General features: G+C 38.3%; 1 protein-coding gene across 2 annotated transcripts in view; it reads right to left on the reverse strand.

The window, feature by feature from the left end:
* khdrbs2 (KH domain containing, RNA binding, signal transduction associated 2) overlaps positions 1-24213 on the reverse strand; it is a 132391-nt gene that overhangs the window by 45637 nt on the left and 62541 nt on the right. For both annotated transcript variants that reach the window (XR_007035886.1, XM_047350679.1), the window contains exons 3-4: positions 17454-17570; positions 5775-5921 (exon numbers count right to left, since the gene is read on the reverse strand). Coding sequence is in view for 1 of the 2 variants with exons in the window: in XM_047350679.1 (XP_047206635.1) it covers positions 5775-5921; positions 17454-17570 (264 nt within the window). In the remaining variant the exon portion in view is untranslated. The remainder of the gene's footprint in view (positions 1-5774; positions 5922-17453; positions 17571-24213) is intronic.

Here is a 24213-nt window from a genome sequence, read left to right on the forward strand (position 1 = left end):
CTCTCAAAGAACTCTAGTAAGCAAAAAGCTTGTGGTTTTAATAAGGTATTATGCAGGCATTTAGGGGAAAGCACACCTACAACCCATTCAATAAATCAGATTATTATTGAAAAGTTTATTTATTTCAGTAACTCAGTTGACTAAGTGAAACACATTATGTAGAATAATTTGATGCAGACAGATTTTTTCAGGTCTTTATTTTTGCTAATTATGATGATTTTCCACTTACAGCTAATGAAAACATGACATTTAAGGTTAGAATATTACATTAGACCAATAAAAAAAAAACATTTTTTATCCAGAAATGTTGAGTTAATGAAAAGTTTAATACATGCTTAAATTTTGGTATTTTCAACAGGTCAATTTATTTGCTGCACTAGTGGCCTTTAATTTTGTAATCTTTCCAAAGTAGACAAATATGAAGTGGAATAAGGGTCGGGACTCAAGCCCAGGATGGCTCTGCCAAGAACCAAGGCCGCTGTGAATGGGCCGCGTGCTGTACCGCTATGCCATGCGCCGCACCCCCAAAAAGTACTTTTAATCTGTGAACGAGCCTCATCGATAGGCATATTCTATTTATTATGAATGTATGTTTACATATACTTACATAAATTACTGCAAGAGCAAAATAACTTTGCAGTTGGACTGGAGTTGTTTGCATTACACAGATTGTGAAAAATTATCATCTGGTAAAAAATGGTAGTAATTTTGATGCAGGAAAAAAGGGAAAGGAGTTACCTGCTGCACAACTAACTTTTCAAAAATTGGGTCAGGGATGTCCCAGAAGGTACATTTATCTACTTTTTATGAGGTCTGCCTGATAATTTTGAAAGTAATTTCACAAAAAAATTTATTAAAGTTTAATAAACAGAATAATCTCTTAAGTGAGGTGCACCACAGCAGGGGTGAGATGGCAAGCAGGTGCACAGCGTGCTAGGGTAGGGCCCTGTGTTTATTTCATTAAGTGAAATTAATGGGATGCAATCATGCAGTGTTTCATTTTTTATTCCCGAATTATTATTCTCACATTAGTCCAGTATATTTGTGAAAATTAAATCTTGTAATTTTATAATCTGACAAAGCTTTAATCAATACTTTCCTTCTCTAAATGACCTATATAAAGGTATGCATCATTCCACTGTCTGTTGCAACCTGCAGAATCTCATACTGATTCAGAAATGCCTGGCTGGGATGATTCCTCCAGAAAGATGTATTTAAAGCTTCAGAAAAGCCTTGACAGACCAGAACATCTGGTTTAATGTAAGTTAAATTCTTATAAAAAGTTGGAAAATTTGCTTCACTTTCTTGATCACTATTGAATCAACTATGTTTGAACAGAGAATCAGAATCAACATTAATGGCCAAGATTGTGAGTACAAACAAGGAATTTGACTTTGAGGAGAGGACAACTGGCAAGCAAATATAACCTGCAAAACAAATGGACAAAATTAAGGAAATTGCACTCCTCCCTCAGTGTTTAGCACAAAAATTACATTTCTGTTTGCTTTTATTTTACTTACTTTGATGCACTGATTATTGTTGTCAGAGCTTGCTTTGCAGCAGTCTTTCAGACTTCTCTTAAAATGAACTTAGCAGTAAAGAAAATGCTCTCCTTAGTAGCTACTGAGTCAAATTCTTGTCCAGGACTTAATGAATTAGAAACACACTGATGTAAAATTCCGATAGAGAAATTTGAGATTTAAACAAAGGAAACACTCTGTTACATCAAATGGCTTTTCGAAATCAATTCAAGAATATTAGAAGAGGACTGAAACATATTTAAGAGAGAATATTAAGTCATTCATCCGGCCCACATACACATACTTTGATGCAATTTTGCAACCAGCAGCTTAAACTTCTCATATGGTAATTTGTAAGAGAAAACCTTACCTTCCAGTCTGCTGCCTCATGTCGAGTTCAGCTTGGTTTGTAAAGCATATTGTCACACCAGTAGGGGTGGAAAGACAACTGGAACCAGCCAGATTAAATCTGGCACAGTTTTTGCAAGATCTTGAATTTAGCCCTGATATTCTCCTGACTAAACTCTTTTCTAATACATTTTATTGAGTCGACAATATTCTGTTGTACAGGAGAGGCCAGGAGAAAAAAAATATATATATACATTCATATTCAATAAATTAAAATATGCATTTGAAGCTCACTTGTCAGATCCAAAGTACCTTTTGAAAATAATTACTTTTAAGCAGGCAATAAACCTACTTTTGATCAAACCCAGAGTTCTGTATAAAAATGTTTTTTATTAGTCTGATGTAAATTTTATATGTCAATCTTAACTGTAAGGAGGAAATCATCCTCTCAGACAGTGAAAAAAAGACAATATGTCTTTTCATACATGTAAGTATCTGGGTTCAGCTGTACATGCTTCCTCTCCATGAACATTTATTCTGTTTGTTCTACAGGCAGTATTATGCACATGTGTTTTTTATATATGCACAGCTATTGCTAAGCAATACCATGACAGGTTGGCTTTTACAACATAGCTCCTAATGCAGAGAATATCAATAAGAAAGCAAAACAGCAGGACAGTGATTTCTTTTTTCACCAGAGGCATAAAACATCTGTCACTATAGATACTGGCAGGTGCCTGTTGTGTTGTTTTGCGTGGACTTTAGTTGTAAATCCATAAGATCCCTAAGGCAGCAAGCAAGTTCCATATAACAGAAGGTACAATGTCTTTATTTTTGGGTTCAGTCGGCATGGAGAGATGGTGCTTGTTAAAAATAGGAATACATAGTTCCAGTCTAACAAAATATTTGGAGACTGCATATAAGCAATATCATGTTTTTTTGTTCTACTAATCAGTGCTTTATAAAAAGCTTTACAAAAGTAAGCCAAGATAAGGTTTTTAATCATTTACAACTACAGTGTAAATACTGTGTAAAACTACAATGTACATCAATGGCTTTCTATCTAAGAATCTCTGGTCCCTTTCCAGTAATTCTGCATTATTATTTATGGTGGGAGATCTTCACAAAGGATTCATGCTGTTTATTCTTACAGATATGGATATTTATTCCATTACTGTCCATTCTGCTTGTATTCTAATTAAAAAAATGTGGCAGAAATTTTAACAATAGCCTAATGTCTCATCTTTTTCCAAACTACTGCAATAAAGCTAGAGCAGAAGCTCTGGCTCTGGCAGCAGAATTCTTTTTATTATTCTCAGGCTCACATGAAACATATTAGCATTTTATTTTACAAAAATAAATGTTCTTTCTTTTTACTAGGACAGATGGATGACAGTATTATATGCAAGGAGCAAATGAGCTACTAAAAAAACTAAAAAACTTATGAGCATGAAAGTTATCTCAGCTTTGAGAGAGAGGGAAGTTCTAAAAGTTTTGTTATATGTAAAACTTCCAATAATACTCTGATTCCTGACAACACGATTCTGCACAGGTCGTTTCAATAAATGATTTGATGAACCAAAGATTCATAATTTGATTTTAAAGAGCAATGGGCTGTTTAAATAAAATTAAGCTTAACATGAGGGGTTCATTTTTACAATGTCTTGATTTTACCACAGTAACAGAGACGAAAAAAAAAATTAGAATGTTCTTAGGAAATATAATTTTGATGATCCCATTGACAGAAAATTCACAGCAGAAATCGGTAACATCCCAAGTAATCCACACATATAAGGAGATTAAAACTAATAAATCAATAAATTAAGTTATGTGGAATAAAGTGGAATGACACAGTAGGTATAGAACAGAAAACGAGAATGTGAAAAGACAAAATCCAAGAAAATTGTTAAAATCTGTCAATTTTTAGAAAATAATTCTTCCCACTGTCAACATCAATTAATATCAAATTGTTTAGTCCTTATTGACCTATAAAAGGGTTTCTCATTACCAAGGTGTCAAGCAGGAAGCACCTCATAATGGGTAAAAGCAAAGAGCTCTCTTAAGACCTTTGCAACCTTATTGTTGCAAAACATACTATTTCTTTTTATATATTTCCACATATCCCAGCAAGCACCATTTGGGCAAAATCCTGAAGTGAAAGGAAATCCTTTCACCATAAATCAGCCATGAACAGGTGCTCCTCACAAGCTTTCTGGCAGAGCCAGAGGGACACTTGCACTCATCCATTATGGATTCTAGATAACCTCACTGTGCAAGACTGCACTGCACAAGCAAAAGCAAGTTGAAGCTCCCTTAAAGTTGGCTGCAGAACAATAGGACATGCCAATGAAATACTAGGAGAATATAAACCAAATAAAATAAGACCAAAATTGATTTTTTAATGTTATTGTGCACACTATGTTTGGATGAAAAACGGGACTGCGCAATTAAATTTGGAGGTGAGAACATCATGGTTGGGGACTGTCTCTCATCATATTGTACTGGCAGACTTCATATAATTGAAGCAAAAAATTTAAAGAGACATTTTAATTAGAAATTCAAAATAAAATGAATAAAAAGTATTTTTTCTAAAGGAAATTATTCCAAACACAGCCTAGAAAACTTTCTGCTGGTTTCAGAGAAAGAATATATAGCTGCTGGAACGGCCCTGGCCATTACCCCACTCGAATCCAATTGAAACCCATTGAAAAAAAAAAGGAAAAACAGAGTGCATAGAAGAGCATCCAAGGATATTGAAGATTTAAAGACAGTATGGGTCAAAAAACACCTGAGCAATGCATGCAACTAGATTGATTTCTTTGTATTCATGGATCACTTTACTTGTTACCGAAATCTGGATTTAATTTCACGTCAATAGTCCCATCAGAAATATATTTACAGAGGAAACACTGATGTGTTCAATATATTTTTTCACTTATCATAACAGATAAGCAAAACTTTCAGCTTTAACTTTACGGCAGACCTTTACTTTGCACTGACTTCTATTTAAACGTGTTTATTTTTGAGATATTTTTCCAAAAGCACAAGAAAACATCTGCAAACACAAAGTCATCTTAAAAAACTATAAAAAAGTAGTTGTTATTAGAACTAAATATACATAAAAATAATATTAAGATAATTGAAAAATAATCCAAATGTGACTAAAAACTCTTTAAATGTTGGAATGTGTGACTTGGCACTGTTAAAAATGTTTAGGTGAAAGAAGGAACTTATAACAGCTGTCCATGCTCAAAAAGGCCATAAATTGCTTTTAACATCTAATGTTGTTTTAGCACTTTTTAAATTAAATAGGAGGTTCAAATGGTTTGGAAATTACTGCATTCTGTGTTAATCTATACTACACAGCATCCTAACCTCTTTGGAAAAAGGTTTTAATCCTCAGTGCAGTTGCAGTATAATCATCATCATCTTGCTGGCCCAGTTTGCATACAGAGTGCTGGCTCAGAACAGGAAGAAGTGTGAACCCCATGAAGTAGATTCATCCAGTACAACTCCTCTCTTAGGCTTGTCACATTTGCAAAGCTTAATTAATATTTACAGCTAAGACTCAGCGAGAATACGCAACATGCACACTAATTACAGCAAGGTTCTTCAGGCTGAGTTGTTGAAGTCTTGCAAGTTGTTTCATACTGCATTTTAATTGCAGAATAAATTATTTCTTCTTTGTAACAAAGGCCACAACATGTACAGCAAGAGAGATAAACCCTTCTGCCTATATCTACTTATGTAAACAAAACCTTGCATATTCTGAGCCCAGAAAAAATTAATAGGTCTAGTGGAGAAACAATATAGTCAGCAGTAGTGACTACTGTTCTCTTACAGCAAAAAAAAAAAAAAAAAAAAAAAAGAACAGGAGGGAGAATCAGGGTAAAGCAATAAACCTACCGGAACAAGAAATTTTTTAATTTCCTCCAAGGCGTGACTCATGCGGGAATAGGCCTCTCCCGGTGGAGCAAAGACTTCAATTAACACATGTAAATCATTACTCAGGTGGGCGTATTTGGCCTCCCCGCTTTTACGCAGCTCTTCTTCCTGTTAAAAAAAAAAAAGGAGTCAGTGAAGGAAATTTGTCTTTTTGAACAGAGATTCAATTTTAAACTAATATTTACATGATACTAGCATTTGACATAATTGTGTATAAACTTAAACGTATTCATACTAAAAAGCACACTGTATAAATCCTCCCATGGCATATGTTCACATTTAAACAACGTAACAAAACTGATCCAGCTCCAATTGCTCCGCCATTGCAATGTGTTTTGTTTAGTGACAAGGTTAAAGCATACACTGTCTTTGTCATCACATGGAAAAGCTGCCTTAAAATTGTGATTATTCGCATTCTAAGAAATGATTTAAGCATTCAGTTTGCAAATGATGAATTTAACCAGCCTTATAATGACTTTAAGTCTTTCCTATTAATTATATTATCAACATCAAAGCACAGTGGGTCCTTTGCATGATGTGCAATTACAGTTAGGTTGTCACGCTTCTCTGGCAGATGATAAGTTATGTACACACCTCTGCATGATCAGGTTTGTGCTTCAGCAGCAGATGATCTAACAGCGATGATGCGCTGGAATGATCCAGATGCAAGAAAAAAGGGTTGCGAGGAGTTTTATCATAGGAGATATGTCATGGCTTCTGTTTGGGATTGGCTGCAAATCAGACCTACAATAATCCTACATAGAATCCTCAATGTAGGATCCTCTATTATTATTTTTATTTTTGACAACCCAAATATGATGACATGTGTACAGCCAATTCTCTTTCCCCATCATCTGTTATTCTATCTATAACTTCTTCTGGCCAAAGTGACAGCAAACATTTTTGCGTTCCAGTTAGTACCTGCATTTTAAACGTGCTAAATCTAAACGCAAAAGCAGCACCCGCAATCCGTTTCAGGTCTGATAAATCGCGTTGTGGGTAGGAAAGGATTACATTTGCATATCCTCCTCCTATAAACTTGCGCAGTTGGGTCATTATCATTTCAACCTGGAAAGACTCACAAAGAGAAGACAGGAATGCAATTAGAAAAGTTTATTAGTGAATGTTTATTTTTTTGGCGCTCGGACCCCAGTGGAAGACGTGAAGGCTGAGAATGACATGCGCTTGAATGAACATCTTAGGGTTAGATTTAGAGATGTCTTCCCCCCCTGGGATCCGATCCTGGTGGTGGAGTGGAGGCCTGAGGAAATTTGGAAAGAGTTTGGAAGCCAAATGGTGGAGATGGGGTGGAAGAGGGTCAAGGTTCAGCTGCAGAATAGAGGTTAAATAAAGTTTTTTTGTGAATGTTTATTTCTTTGGCACGTGGACCGCAGTGGAAGACGTGAATGGTGATAATGACATGCATTGAAACATCTTAGGATTAGATTTAGACATGTGTCCCCCCCCCCCAAAAAAAAGGGGCAGAGGCTGGGGCCGAGGCCGGAAATGAGAAAGGAAGGGAAGTTATTGAGGTTTATAAAGATTCGAATAACGGCCGTGAAGAAGGGATTATTTGAACCTAGAGAGAAGAAATAGGTTAGTGTGCCTGACAAGGCGTCGATGGGGCTGTGCCTGACGAGGCGTCGATGGGGCTGTGCCTGACGAGGCGTCAATGGGGCTGTGCCTGACGAGGCGTCGATGGGGCTGTGCCTGACGAGGCGTCGATGGGTTTGTGCCTGTCAAGGCGTAGATGGGGCTGTGCCTGACAAGGCGTAGATGGGGCTGTGCCTGACAAGGCGTACATGGGGTTGTGCCCGACAAGGCTTACATGGGGCTCTGCCTGACAAGGCGTAGATGGGGCAGTGCCTGACAAGGCGTAGATGGGGCTGTGCCTGACAAGGCGTAGATGGGGCTGTGCCCGACAAGGCTTACATGGGGCTCTGCCTGACAAGGCTTACATGGGGCTCTGCCTGACAAGGCGTAGATGGGGCAGTGCCTGACAAGGCGTGGACGGGGCTGTGCCCGACAAGGCATAGATGGGGCAGTGCCTGACAAGGCATAGACGGGGCAGTGCCTGACAAGGCGTAGACGGGGCTTTGCCTGACAAGGCATAGACGGGGCTGTGCCTGACAAGGCTTGGACGGGGCTGTGCCTGACAAGGCGTACATGGGGCAGTGCCTGACAAGGCGTAGATGGGGCTGTGCCTGACAAGGCGTACATGGGGCAGTGCCTGACAAGGCGTAGATGGGGCTGTGCCTGACAAGGCGTAGATGGGGCTGAAGATCTAAGAAAAGAAAATAACTAATTAACGATGGTGCCTGTAGAGGAGAAAAATGAGGCGGAGACTGAGAGGAATAGGCGTGAAGATAGAAAGGTTCTGCAGCTGAAGGATGTCAGGGAATGAGGACCCATCAGGATTAAAAAGGTTAAATCAGCAAACAGATTAGAAGGAAGAGACAGATCTGAAAGGCCAACCACCACCAGTTAGTGCTGGAAGCTCATACCTAAGAGCTAGGAGATCATTGAACAGCTAGCACAGAGTGGAAGTCTGGCGACCGTGGCTGAAGAAGGTCAACATCCGAGTTGATGGAGGAAAGCTGTATAAACGTTTGGGTTGCTGCTGTAGAAGCAGCTCCAATTCTAAGTAAGTGACTTGAGACCTGACTAGGAAGCGGGTTGTACTAGTCTAAAGATGCCTCAAAACCTAAAGAACCAGGAGGCGGACATGAGGGCTCCTTCTAGAGTGAGAAAGAGGGGCATGCTGGGCGAGCTAAGTTTGCAATGTTTTAAGAGTGGATTCACGCGTGCTTGAGATGAGCAGAACGGGCCATAGAGGCGAACAATACAGATGAAACATAGGACTTTCCCTTTGGTATGTTAAGGTTGAGTTTGAAATGATCAGGACCTGAGGTCTGAGAAGGCTAAATTTCTAGATGGAACAAACAAATTGATAGGGGAAGTAAATTCACCTAACCTGAGAAGCCCGTAGAAGGCTTGAACATCATAGGGTTAAGATTAGATATGTCTTCCCCCAAAAAATGCAGAGCAAGACCGAGCTGAAAGATATACAAATGAAGGGGAAGAAGGGAGGAGAGAAGAGTGCATGAAGTGAACCTGACAGGCGCAGAAGAGGAAGGATGAGAAACTGGCTAAGGGACGAGGGAAAAGGAAACATAACAAGAAGATGAGTGTAAGAGCTAAGCAGAGCCTAACGCGTGGAGGAGAAAGGACGAAGCTGACTGAGCTTGGAGACGGAATGGTACAACCTGATTGTTGTGGAGGATGTAGAATCAGCTGAGCCTTACAAGGAGAGAGTGAGACCTGTCGAGCCTGGTAAGGCGTGGAGGGGAAATGATGTAATCCTGAGAAGGCGTGGAGGCCTGACTGTAACTGACAAGGTAGACGAGTGAGGGATCGGCTTATATGAAGGAGCACGAGAGGGAAAAGAAATAGCTGCGCCTGACACACACTTGAAAGACTTTAATTAATGGTTCTGAGTTGTACTGGTTTCTCTTACCTTTATGAATTTCATGAAAAGTTATTGTTTCTTCCATACCTCTGACTCTCTGAGGGGGTCACTGAGGGGCAGATGCACAATGCTGTTAGCGGCTGCTAAATGTGCAAACCTAATCTTGCAAGTGCCACCATTTCTAAAAGACACAAAAATAGATCTGCTCTACTGAGCAAATATAGCTTCCTACACTGTTGAAGATTCCTAACATAAATGAGTTGTTAAAGTTAAAACCTGCCAATGTTATGAATATGAGTGAGGAATTCAGCCAGACAAAATAACTAATCGATCTCAAATCAGTTTGTCTTATGCAGATTGAGTGGAGAAAATAATATTTGAAAAAACTGATGGTTATATCTTCACGCTTCTAAAGCCTTGCATTATGTGTGACTCTTCAGTCACACTAAGAGCTTTGTGTGGAAATCGAACCTTGAGAAAATCTGAAAGCTGTATGAACCAAAGTCCAAACTGGTTTGCAGTGTGGGCCAACGATGAGTGGACCCTTAAATTAGACACTCCCAGTTCCTTAGATTTGGACTGAGAAAACTGACTGTCCAAGCGGTCCTACAACTTTAAATATCTCCAACTTTTGTTGGAGTAGAACTCCAAAATGTAAACATGAAGCCCTTCTTTAAACTACTGAGAGAGCAGCAAACTTCGATGAGTGTTACAAATTAATCAGCTTTGTTGACAATGTGAAGAGTGATTTCTTATTCTGGAGACTGGATTAATGCGTTGCATGAATGGAGTGCTGGAGAGAATCCATGGATGATATGCATGAAGCAGAGAAGGTTGAGCATCCCTCAACCTTCTACTGGAGTAGAAGAAGACGTCGAAGCTTGAGGTGCGGGAGGATCGGTTTGAGAGACGAAGATCAGAGGAGAAGCTGCATGCAGAAGACAGGCATGAATGTGCAGCGGGAGCCAGGGTGGAGGAGGTGAACCTTGACGACGCTTGGCAGGAGGATTTTAGGGCGCTTCCGGAGGAGGTGGAAGGTGGAGGAGGTAGAAGGAGAGAATCATGCTGCGGCAGGAGCGCGGAGAGCTGAGCAAGGTGGGATGAATCCAGATCGGAGCCAAGAGACATGCAGCACGGTCTGGACTGGGAATGAGGGAGAATGGACGCCAAAGCGGGAGGCCAGGTGAATGGTTTTGCGAGCTAGAAAGGAGGAAGGAGGATGAAGGTCCGTCGCGAACAACGCGAGGAGTGGCCAGATCATCAGACTGAAGTCGAACATGACGTGGCTGAACGTCAAAGTTCAGCTGCAGAACGGAAGGTTCCATGGATGAAGATCTTTTAAAGCGGAGCCTTGAAGGATGATTGGCGGGGAGAAATGCAGACTTGACGCTGATTGGTGGAGCAGAGCCGCATGGAAGAGTAATTAGATGAAGCTGGAGGTGATGGTGAGTCTTCCATGTTGAATTTTCATTTAAACTCCATATGTTTTACATATACATGAAGACAAACTCGCTAAAAGGTTGGCGCCCACAGTTCTGGTGATTTTACACATGCAATCCGATTACACCTGGGTTGTAGATCAGCTTTGGGGACGAAAACAGGTTTGTGTATGGTTTTCTACACGCAGACCTTTTGAAGATCAGGCCCTAACTGCACAAAGTTGCTGGAATATTGTTATCTGGGTACAAAATTAGCAATGTCTTTTGGATCCAGTATCTTATGTCCAACTCAAACAAGAAGCTAGCAAAATATGTTTTCCATATTTCTAACGGTATGTGTGCATTTGGTTCTTTTGCTCATTAAATCTCAGTAATAAAAGTAAAAAGTCGACACTTGTCCACAGGCCATTTGTTTGATCTCACTCGTTGCCATGACCCATTGCAAACACAACCATTGCTCCTTCAATTAGATATAAAAACACAGATTGAACCCCAAAGCAACAGTAAAGAAAAAGTAAAGAAAAGACACATTTCCACAAATCAGTAAAATGCCAACTGTAAAAAACAATGGATCTGTTATACAGGGGCCTAAAGATGTAAATATACACGCTTCACAACCACACACTTTAATATCTTTTTTTGGGACTTCATGTAATACACCAATGCAAAGTAGCACATAACTGTGGTGTTGTTGAATAACTGATACATGGTTTTAAATTCGTTTTACAAATAAATATTAATAATGTGCATTTGCATTTATATTCTGTCCCTTTTAATTTGATACCCCTAAATAAAATCCAATGCAACTAATTACCTGTTGACTAATTGGTAAATAAAGTCCACATGTGTAATTTAAACCCAGTATAAATATGGCCTCGGAGGTTTTTAAAAGAACATTCATGAAAATCAGCAACACAACAGTCAAGTCAGGAATCAAGATGAAAAATGTTAAAACAGGGTTTGGTTATAAATCAATATCCCAAGCTTTGGACGTCTTGCAAAGTGTTGGTAAAATAATTATTCGAAAATAAAGAGTGCGGCATAATTGTATACCTACTAAGACATGATTGTCCAACTTAATCTAACAGAGTGAACAAGGAGAGCATTAACAATTAGGCTACAATTAAGCTATTCACTATGTTGTGTTGGTTTAACACAATCCTAACAAAATACATTGAAGTTGAGGTCGTAGAATGTGTCTAAATTCTGGATAGAGGCAGTAACATTTAGAATTATATCACGCACAAGCTGGAAGGTGTTCAGGTATAAGTTTTTAAATGTTATTAAAGTTAAATAGACGTCATCATGTAAATTGTTGCAGTAACACTGACATTGTTCTGGGATATTTTTACTTTCCATAACAAGGAAAGGAAAATGACAGGCATAATCACCACAAAGACAAACTGCAATAGAAATATTGTTTTTGTTATTTTCTATTATTTTTTGTATTAGTCATAAAAACACTCTTGCTTCCATGAAACAAAACTGCACAGCTTTCAGATCATTTTTTAAAGAAGATTCACACCATAAATTGTACAAAAGATACTGCCAGCAAGATGATTTCATGATTGTGTTTTCTAGAGTAGAGTCAGCATTTGCAGTTTTTTCCTGCCACTTGGGAGCAGCAGAACTGGTTGAAAAAATACAAGTGAACAAATGTTTTCATCTTGCAAAGCTGATGTTTAACAAACAGCTACTACATGCAAAAAATGTGAAAGAAAATGGTTTACTCCTCAGACGTCTGCTCATTTATTATTCTCTGTTTTGCTTCTTAACAAGTCTTTAGAGAAATCTGTGACTTGGCTACCAAACAAACAGCTCAGTTGGATGAGAATTATAGGCCATACAGTCACAACAATGATTTAACAGGTAAAACATAAACTGCAAAGCACTGTTACTTTTTAGGTAAACTTTAAAATATGGTTGAAAGACATTCGAAGCAATGTTGTTCCTTAAAAACATCTTTTTCTGCTTGTAAATTCTGTTTCTTTGTTGTCTGTCCTCACAGTACTACGTAAGCGACATTTTAGAGATCAAACTTCGTATTTCATGACTGAACCTCCATACTTATTGTCAAATATTTATTTACAGACTTGTTGAATAGCATTGTTTTGTAAAACATTAAATAACAGTGCATAAATAGATAAATGAGAAAATACCCAAATAACACTGGGTACAACAAAGACAGAAAAAAATCTGTTCTGATGTACATAACCAAACTCTACATGAGTCCCTCTAATAAACAAAAGATTTAAGCCTAAGATGATTTCATTATTTATCTGGCATTTTATTAATAAAGGTGCCATCACCTTTAACTCTAGTAGTCATATCCCCTAAATGTTATAACACCAAGAACTACATTGGAAGCAAATGTTTGAGTATGCTTTTATACTTTTTCTCCAGGCTTTATTTCTGGTTGTGCTCTTTACCCAAACTAAAAATCAATAGAATAAATCAATTAACATTGAGACATTTCTAATGCATTAAATGGGTTACGCTGGAGTCTGAATTTGTTTTAAAAAATATTTATTAATTTGTTATAACCCTACACACAAAAAATAATTATTTACAATTGTGCCAAATCTGGATTTGAGCCATCTAGTCAGCTTGAAATGGTTTCAAGCCAGATTAAAGTTCTGTTCAGGGGTTTGCTTACACGCCTCATGAATGTCATATTGATTTTGGGCATTTAATGCTATGTTTGAGCTGATCATAAAGTGGAAGCTGGTGAGCAACCTATGTCATTGTCCAATTTCAAGTGAGTTTTATAACATAATGGACACACAGAGTACTGACCAAGAAAAAAGCCTCTGTGATCCCAAATGCTATCCTTCATTCTCATCTGGCCATATGAACGACCTAAAAAAAGAGCTGAGCTATCTGGCCACTAAAACAAAAGAGACCTAATACTAAACCTAATACTGTAGATGTTGCCAAGCATGGTGGGGGTAGTATCGTACTGATGGTTAGCTTCACTGCAAGTGGTACTGATGCTTTGCAAGGGATAGGGTCTCTAACATCATCTCAAATCAACTAAAGCTAGTTTAAACCTCAGAGAAAACTGTGATCAAAAGCACACATCAAAACCTAAAGTAGACTAACATTAAGCTTCTGTAACATTCGCAGTATAAACCCTATATAAAACTTATAGAGTGTACTTATTAGCTGTGTCCATACCAGTTAAGTAGTAAAATCAATAATAAAAACCCAACATTAAGATGGTCAGAGTATGTAAACTTCTGACTGCAACTGGAACTTGTTTCCCTTTTTTTATCTGAATTAATCCATCTTAAACATCATCACTTAAGGCCTGGGGTCTTCACCCAAGAACAAGTGGCTTTTAGAGGTGGGAGTGTCAGTCATGTACTTGTTTTTTTCATCAGCCTAATTGTGGATTCCAACTCTGGTCTGTTTTTTGTCCTTTAACAAAGGTCATCTTTAATTAAAAGCTCCAGGATTTTAGCAGTGTTCACATGTCTGTCAGATCACAATGGATCAGATCAAATTCTGCACATAGACAGTTTCTATGAGATGTTTTAACACTTCACTTCTGAGCGAAACAGCGGACACCACACATTATACTAGAAATTAATTATTATTCTTTCAGTATGCTTGACTCTTTAATTAATTTAAATAATTTTGTTCCACAGTAACTTTAAGGCATTTGTGACCTTAAGGAAATTCGAGCGATATGATTTTCTCTAACCCTCAATATTTGATTCGTCTTGGGGGAAACATCTAGACGCTTGTGTTTTAGTATCATGTTAACCTGATTAATATATGTTGCTATATTGACTAAATGACAAACTGTTCAGAGGAAAAAACAAAAAAAAACAAAGCTGAATTATTAGGCTAGACCTGCATTTGTGCACAGTTCTAAAGAGCTAAAATTTGCTGCAAGAAAACGCACTGACATATGTGTGATACATAATTGGACTTTGACTGTGAATGCTCGACACTGTCGAGTGGCCAGCTGCCTAAATGGCAGGATGGCTTTTATCCATGACCTCTGCATGTCAGTTCCATCTCCTTCAGATCTGCTCAGATAGTAGACAAAATCAATACCACAAACAGAAAACACCTAAATCACAACAGTATCCAGCCTTTGTCTGCAGGAGTCTATTACTGTCTAAACGTCTGGGTAAATAAAGCCTGTGCCTCTGCCACACTAACTTCCATGTTATTAGTACAAGTGTTTTATATAAAAAAATGAATTTAAAATAACTCTTGTTTCTATGATTTTCAAGTCACTGAATATTTTATCTGAAGGCCTTAGACAACTTTTTGGATCTTACCATGGTGTTCAATCTCACTTTCACTGTCAGAAGCACCGAAGGCTGAATGTCTGAGATTTAAACAGGGCAAACCTTCTTCAAAATACTCAGAAATGATGTTCTAACTGCACCTGACGTGATATATTATGATGTGACATTTGTCATTTTAGATATTTTAAGTGAGAATACATGTAGGGGTATCCTAAATTGTCTTTCCCCAGAAATTGCATATTTAAATAACATTTAAAAAAAATCTTAATATTTATTGTTCATTTCAATTAACTGTGTTTCTCAGTATTTTTGTATGTATTTGTGGACATATAGAAATTTTATTTGAATTTAATTCAAATCTCAATATGTGAAATTTGTTTGAAAAACACATGCTGTTGTGGGGTATCTTGCTTTTTCATGACTGTATATACTAAATAAAGAAAAAGTATTTCTAGAAAAAATACCTTATGTGTTGCATTTAATGAGCACAAAGTACGGTTACATATCTAAAATGGCAATGCTGACTTTTGTACACAATCCAGTATAAACCCTTTCCTCAACTCTGTTTTTAAACTGTATCAACTCTTTTCTGACACACAGTTTTGACTTCAGCAAGAAGTCTATTGTTTAGTTTCAAAACTTTTTTTCTACCGCCTGCATTAAGGAATGTTGAAACTGGACAGACAGCTGCACTTAACAGTGATCTGAACTGTATTATTATAAAGTGCAAAGCTCCATTAAGCTGTGGGTAGCCACAAGTCCATCTGATAATCCAGGCAAAAACACCCTTTCACACTGAATTGAATAGTCTTCATGGTTTTGTGAAACTATCAATTACAGTCACTTTAAAGTTGTTCTCAAAGCCCCTGTATTATTTTCCACCACCACGTCTTCTCCTAAGGAAACCTAAAAGCTCCAGTTTCAATGAAGAGAAGGGAAGCCTTCATGTCTTTTGTCATGTCAAGATGCCTGAATCAAAGGCTAATAGCACCATAACTGAGTAGCACTCTGAAACCTGTTATAAGCATGAATACCAGACCCAGAAGGCAGTCTGTCCTCGTGGCTGGTTTGGTCCAAGGGGACCACAAGTCAGTGGGATAAATGACTCTGTCAGGGAGATTCATTACTTTGGATTCCTAATTGGCAATTACTGAAAATACAGTGAAACAGCATGAGAGGGAAAATTATTTTTTCCCTATTTAGGTTTGTAAAGTGGAACCTATGTATATATAATATATTTCAACCACCTATGCAATATATACGTTAAAATAGCCACTGAAGTGTAACATGAACAGTGCAATATACACTGCTGTAAAAAAGTATTCGGTCCCCTTACAAATTACTTGTCTTTGCTTTTGGCACGCTTTAAAGTTTCTGATCATCAAACATTATAATAGACAAAATCAGACAAAGATCACATGAGTTTATACAAAAGAAGTTTTCATATGATGATTTAGATTATTAAGGCAAATAAGCTATCTAAACCAACTTGGCTGTAGGGGAAAATGTAATTACCCCTTTATAATTCATGAATTAGCTGTGATTTACCTCATTTTTTGGTTACATTTCACTAGCCACTCCCCGATCTGATTAATATTTGGTCTGTATAATCACGAAAATACCTAAATAGTATTTATCTGACAACATGGAGTAGGTTAGAAGATCTCACAAGGTGTACCCACATCTAAAGAAACTCTGGAACAAAGCTATTTTTGTGACTCTGTGACTCCAGGAAAGTGTGAAAGGCATCATCCACAAATGGAGAAAACATTGAACAGCGATGAGGTTATAATCACTAAAAGAGGTCATCGATGACTCATCCATGAATTCACAGAAGAACCCAGAACAACATCTAAAGCACTACCGGCCTCACTTGCCTCAGTTAGGGTCAAGGTTGAGGATTCAACAATAAAAAGAAAGACAATCATCCAAAACACACCAGCAGGTCCATCTCTGAATGGCTCAAAACAAAAATAAAATGTAGGTTTTAATGCCGCCAGAAATCTGATGAAAATACTGGCGGATGACATTAAACAGGACACTAAATCTATAGAAAACTATTGAGTGTGGACAAATAAAAACTATTCTGCAGAGATGAATGAGCCCAAATTCCTCTACAGCAATCTAAGACAGATTCCCAGTTATTGAAAATTCTTGATGAAAGTTGTTGTTTCAGGCAAGGGTAGTAAATTCATTGATTCAGTTTAACGGTAAAATCTTATTTAAAGAAGGCCAGGTTGGATTGAACAGCCTTTTGCCTTAATAGATGAAATCATAATTTCTAAATCTGTAGTGTTCTTTTGTATTTTGACAGGTTATCTTTATCTGGTAGTAAATGTAACTCATCATTTCTATATTTAACCTTATGTTTCACTGTTAAATATTCCGTAGTGTTTGCGTTTCTTTAAACATTCCTCCTAGGACAGCCAAACAACCACATTTCAGCACAAATCAATATGTGTCTTACCTTCTCTTTATCCCTCATGGACCCTTTACCGAGGATGGACATCTTCACTCCTGTCTCCTCTTGTAATCTTTTCATAGAATTCCCCCGTGGTCCAAGCAGCTTCCCAACAAAGTTAAACTGAGACACAAGAGAGGAAAAAAAATGTGAGAGTCAGGCAGCTTATTGGTGCATCCAACACATGAGCAAAGTGCAAACATGAAAAAAGATGACATATCTGAGGACAAATGTCACTGAATGAGTCTCTCCCTCTAAGTGTTGGGTGTAAAGGAATTAGATCTTTTTGGAGAAAAGGTTAAACATAAAAGGCATTTGTTGGCCATTAGTCATGTTGTATCAATAAAATCTCACATTCCATTTTCTGTGAGAGAAAAAAGCTGTAATGTAGCCTGTAATAAATCAATATCATTTTGGTCTTTGTGTCGTGCATTAAAAGTGAATGTGATTTTCATCCGCATTCCAGGGTGACATATTCGTCTATCCCTCGACTGGACTGTGCCCTTACTAGTGATGTATCATATTTGCATTCACCATCCATGTTGGATTGCAAACATTTAAAAAAAAGAAGGGAGCATGGACTCAAACCAATAACGTTCCTGAAACAATTCCTAAGGTCAGCACTGAGATAAAGTCAGAAATAATGAGTTCCCATCCCAGTGGGAAATTAAGTAATACTATCCAGATGACAAACCATCAGATTCAAGCCTCCAGGCTCTGACTATCATTTGCCCTCTTACTGTGCACCAGCTCGGGTTTATGTGATACTACTGCAAAAGTATTCATACCGCTTGAACTTTTTCACATTTTAGCCTATTAAAATCACGGACTTCAATGTATTCAATATGAGGGGGAGTTTTCCTTTCCACTGTCACTACATGCATGGTCAGTATCAGTGATTGCTGCAAAGTCAACAACACAATGCAATGTCCACTGTCCCTACATGCATGGTCAGTATCAGTGATTGCTGCAAAGTCAACAACACAATGCAATGTCCACTGTCCCTACATGCTCATTCAGGAGTCAATGACTTGATGCAATCTGCTGGGTTTCTTTAAATAGAAAAGTGTTTAACCTAACTATTTGTCGGGGACCGAGCCATCCACAGCCGCAGCAGAGTTTCTGGCTGGGTTTTCCTCGCGGCTGTCTCCCAGACATGGAATCTGTATTATTTGATTAAATTGACTTTGTAAATTGCCTTTAGATGACGTGTGTTGTGAATTGGCACTATATAAATAAACCAAATAGAAATGAATTTAAATATATGTTATCGATATTTTATGTGACAGACCATCACAACAATGTATATAACCTTGGAGTGGAAAGGAAGATTTTCAAATTCTTTTACAAAGAAAGATCTGAGAAATTTGGAGTGTACTTGTATTTTACCCAATATCTGTGATAACTCCAAAAGAAATCCAGGGCTATCAATTGCAACCAATAAGAAGTGAACTGAATAGAGTCCGCTTGTGTGCCATTTATTCTCAGTATAAATTAAATTGCTCTTAAGGCCTTGAATGTTAGTTGGAGAACATTAGTGAACAAATAGCATCATGAAGACCAAGGAACAAAACACATAGGTCAGGGATAAAATTGTGGAGAAATTAAAGTTTTAACTTAAAAACAATATCCTGGTGTTTGAACAACACAGAACTGTTCAATCTATAACCTGAAAAAGAAAAGTCGCACAATGGAACAACTGGAAACCTGCCATGACAGAGCCATTCATCTGAACTAAAAGTCAAGATACAAAGGATATTATAAATCAGAGAAGTAGCATAGAAACTGTTAACCCTGGAGGAGCTGCAGTGATCAACAACTCAAGTGGAAAAATCTATCAACACACGGCAACTATCAGTGATGCATTGCATAAATGGACTGGAAGGAAGAGGACTGGAAAGAAGAAAACCAATTTGCAGTTTCTACAAACCATGTAGGGGAAACAACAAACGTGTGAAAAGGGGGTGCAACATTTTACTTTTTGCCCTACATGTAAAATTCTATTTGTGGTGGAAAACTAAGAATGCCTATCACCTTACACACTCATGAAATGTGGTGGTGACAGCATCATGATTTAGGGATGCTTTTCCTCTGCAGGTATAGGGAAACTGGGCAAACTGAGTTTATGGGAAGATGGTTGGAGCTACAGTTAAGCCCATTATTCAAACCCCAGGCAGATTGAGATTTACATTTTTAATTTTAATTTTACCAATGTGTTTTTTTCTGACATTGTTTTGGAGTGACACAGCCAGAGTCCTTACTAGATTGTGAAAGGGAATCTGTGGAGGGAGCTAAAGATTAGGGTAACGGCAGGTACACCCTCCATTTTCAAAGGTTTGGTCCCACTGCATAAAATTACAAAGCTTGTCAGCAACTGTAAACATCTCATAGCTGTACTGCCAATAAAGATTTTTTCATTTATTACTAAGTAGGGGATAAATAATTTTCAACATGCCAGTTTTTATTAAAATGTAAATAAAATTCAAAAAACATTTTGTTTCTGAAATGATACCCATTGAACATTGTCGTATTGTCTTTTGGAATATGCCTGTCTCATTTCTTACCAGAAACAAACTTCTTACTTGAATGAAATTCATTTCAAAACTAAATCAGTTAGGTGTGTGAAAAATGTAAATAGAGGCCAATCCTGAAGAAAAGCATTATAAAGACAATTTTTATGTTTTATAATGGTCAAGTCAAAGTTCAAACTGAAATCCATTAAAGAATGTAACATTTTCCATTAACAGATGCTTTCCATCCAAACTGACTGAGGTTGAGCCATTTCAAGAAAAATGGACAAAAATTTAAAACTAAAGCAATGCAAAGCTGGTAGAGACATACCCCAAAGGATTTAAAGCTGTAATTACAGTGAAAGTTAGTTAGAGGCTAAATACAAATGCACACCACACTTTTCAGATTTGTATTTGTAAAAAACAATTATCATGTAAAATCTAGTTTTCATTTCACAAATATGCATACCTTTGTAGTATATTGTGGTAGTCTATAAAAAGGTTGTGGATGTATTGTCACAAAATGTTAAACATTTCAAGGGGTTTGAAAAAGCTTGCAAGACACTGTCACTCTGGGTTACTGCCAGGATTAGATGTGATTCATTAAAGAGGTAAGTTATTTAAACAAACACAAACTTGTATATTTAGACAACCAGGAAACAAAGGTAAAGACTTACCACTATAAGATGTCTTATAATGGTAATCAATGTTTTTGACATTCAAAAGCCTCTTTTAGGAGCATAACAGTTTTTCTCCAGAGCTGAACAGGTGGTCAGTCACCCGCCACAGCTCACTCTAGCTAACCCTTAAATGATATTAACCTTCGCAGAATGCATCATCTCCTGCTGTGCCTGAGCGGCTAATAAGTCACTGCCAGCTGTGTGTGGCTGCTGCAAGTCAACTCTTATAACTGCACACTCAGCTTCTTTTATGAACATCATTAACATCCCGAGTGAGTGATGCAACCAGAATCGGGAAGTGCCAAGGGATGCAGGGATAAAACCAATAAAAACAAAACAAAAAAAAAATACAGGAAAAAAGGGAGGTCTTCTGATCTTAGTAATTAAGGCACTTTTGTGGATGTCTTCCTTCACTGCAGCTGCTGTGACAGGACTATCCTGTGGCTGGCAGGGAGCTGAAGAGCAGATGGTCGCTGCGGTTACATCAGGAACAAGCTCACTGGGCGGTAGAAGAAGAGTGGCCTGTTTTCATTAAGCTAATGAATGTCTGGAGTCTCTCTGCTGTTCCATGGTGAGCAATTTGAACTCCAGAAAGGGTATGTTTGGTGTTAAATGAGGTTTGAAATGATGCTATGTACCCCCTACAGTCTCAGCAATGATAACTCTGCAGATATTAGAAGGAAGGGTGTTGTGAATGCAGCAATTATGCACAAAAGACTCTTTAAACAATGAACAAATATTGCATTACAAAGTGGGCACACTGTTCTGTTTAATCTGTTCAACAGAATAGATTCTGCAAGAAATAAAAATATTTTACTAGGAGCCTGGAGAGATAATTTTAATATATTTAAATGCCTAAGCCTTAAAGCTAATTTTATATGCAGTTATGTGTGGACAGGGCATAAAATGGTGGCTGGAAGTTGAGTCACATTGCACTAATGTAAATTCACAAAGTTGACAATGCAGCTGAGCAAAGCACATTTCACCAGGAGCTCAATGCCTGAGGCGTTTCTTTTTTTTTTTTTGTTATATTTTTGACCAAGAAAAAACCATTAGCAGTCCTAAGCAGGTACAAGGTGTGTTACATAATGGAACAGGAAGCAAAATGCACAACATCAAATACTTGAATAAGCAAATGGTATTCCATGTTACCCTGATCGTGTCTTGCTAAATACGTCCATTCTTGTTATGTTGAGCACTAATATTTTTATTTGTTGCAAATTTCAGTGCACAAATCCATTTATTCCAGCAACTCAGCTTTTTGTTTCTGGCCACTAAATAAATAAATTAGGTTTAGTTTACAGAGATTGAATATATGTTCAGAAGGAGCTGAAAAGTATTTTGTGACTTTAGAGGAGCCATGTTTAGTCCTGCAATGAAGATTTTGGAGTTTTTTACTCCCCACTGATTCTAACAAACATCATATGTTTGTTGAGAACAATTGTTGAAACCTGATATTTACGTGCACTGTATTACGTGCTCCTGTTTTTTCATTGTCTGACATTAAATCAGATGAAATGTGTCATGTTTTAGTTCATCTTAGATTATCAATATTATATCTATTTGCCAAAAAATCCAGATTATTTGTTATGATTTGGGTTTGTTTGGTTTTTTGGTTTCGGGGTTTTCTTTATGTTTTTCACAGTTAAGGTTTTGAACCATTCTTCTGTTTATTATTATTATTATTATTCTTGTTAGATTTTTGAATCATGTTTCTGTTTGTTTTTCTGGTCATGCTTTAGTTTTGTCGTCTTGTTCATGTTTTGTCAAGTTTGGTTTTCGGATCTGGTTATGCTTTTGTTTCATGTTTTTCTAGTTTCTGTTATTTGTGTTCAACAGTCTCCGTTTTGCTCTAGCCAGGTTTTGTTCTTCTGTCAATTAAATTTATTCGGATCACCTGCACCTATTAATCTGTCTTCTTGTTTCACCTGGTCACGCTCCATAAATACACACCTGTTCAGTCATTCATTGCGGAATCATTTTCAAATCATGCTGTTGTGTGGTTCTCAGATCATGCTCATTTCTTGTTTTGTGGATTATGCCAAGCCTGTCCTGCCTGTCCGTTTATTGTTTTGTTCCTGCCTCTACTGAGAGTGAGTTTTTGATTTTTAATTAAATCGTTTTGCACTTACCGTCATGCTGCCTGCTAGTCTGCATTCCAGGGTCCTCTATCTCGCAAGCCCTAACATTATTAAATAATTTTTTTTGAGAATGTCTTTATCAATTTGCCTACAGAGCCAACAGGTCTGTAGATGATGCAGTCAACTTAGCCCTTCACTTCATCCTCCGGCACCTGGACTCCACAGGAATCTATGCCAGGATCCTGTTTGTGGATTTCAGCTCTGCCTTCAACACCATCGTCCCAGCTCTGCTCCAGGAGAAGCTCTCCCAGCTGAGTGTGCCCGACACCACCTGCAGGTGGATCACTGACTTCCTGTCTGACAGGAAGCAGCGCGTGAGGCTGGGGAAGCACGTCTCTGACTCCCTGACCATCAGCACTGGTTCCCCCCAAGGCTGTGTTCTCTCTCCTCTGCTCTTCTCCCTGCACACCAACAGCTGCACCTCCAGTCACCAGTCTGGCAAGCTTCTGAAGTTTGCGGACGACACCACCCTGATCGGACTCATCTCTGATGGTGACGAGTCCGTGTACAGATGGGAGGTGGACCCTCTGTTGGACTGGTGCAGCCAGAACCTTGAGCTCAACGCTCTAAAGACAGTGGAGATGGTTATGGACTTCAGGCAGAACCCAGCCCCACCTGCCCCCGTAGCCCTCTGAGACTCCACAATTGACAATGTGGAATCTTTCCGCTTCCTGGGAACCATCATCTCCCAGGATCTCAAGTGGGAGCCAAACATCAGCTCCCTCATCAAGAAAGCCCAGCAGAGGATGTTCTTCCTGCGGCAGCTGAAGAAATTCAACCTGCCAAAGACTATGATGGTGCACTTCTACACAGCCATCATTGAGTCCATCCTCACCTCCTCTATCACCATCTGGTACGCAGCTGCTACCGCGAAGGATAAGGGCAGGCTGCAGCGTGTCATTCGGTCTGCTGAGAAGGTGATTGGCTGCAGTCTACTGTCGCTCCAGGAACTGTACACCTCCAGGACCCCGAAGCGAGCAGGGAAGATTCTGGCTGATTCTGGCTGATCCCTCCCACCCCGGTCACAGACTCTTTGAGACTCTCCCCTCTGGCAGGAGGCTGCGGTCCACCTGGACCAAAACCTCACACCACAAGAACAGTTTTTTCCCATCTGCCACCAGCCTTGTTAACAAAGCCCGGAAACCACCCTGACATTCTCCCTTTCCCCCACACCCCCCCTTTTTTGCTGACAGGACACCTGTAACCTGCAACTCTATGCGTTACATTAACGTTCAGCATGGACTCCTGCTTTACTTGCACTGCCATACTTGCACAATGATCATCTGCACTGTTGTATTGCTCTTGCATCTTATACTGCTCTATACTTACTCTCACTCACTTAAAACTGTGCACATATATTTATATTATATGGTAGATATGTTTATACTGTTTAATTTATACTGTATTGCACCGACTAAGCCAAAACAAATTCCTC

The sequence above is a fragment of the Girardinichthys multiradiatus genome, chromosome 22, assembly GCF_021462225.1.
Source record: "Girardinichthys multiradiatus isolate DD_20200921_A chromosome 22, DD_fGirMul_XY1, whole genome shotgun sequence".
Taxonomy (NCBI): domain Eukaryota; kingdom Metazoa; phylum Chordata; class Actinopteri; order Cyprinodontiformes; family Goodeidae; genus Girardinichthys; species Girardinichthys multiradiatus.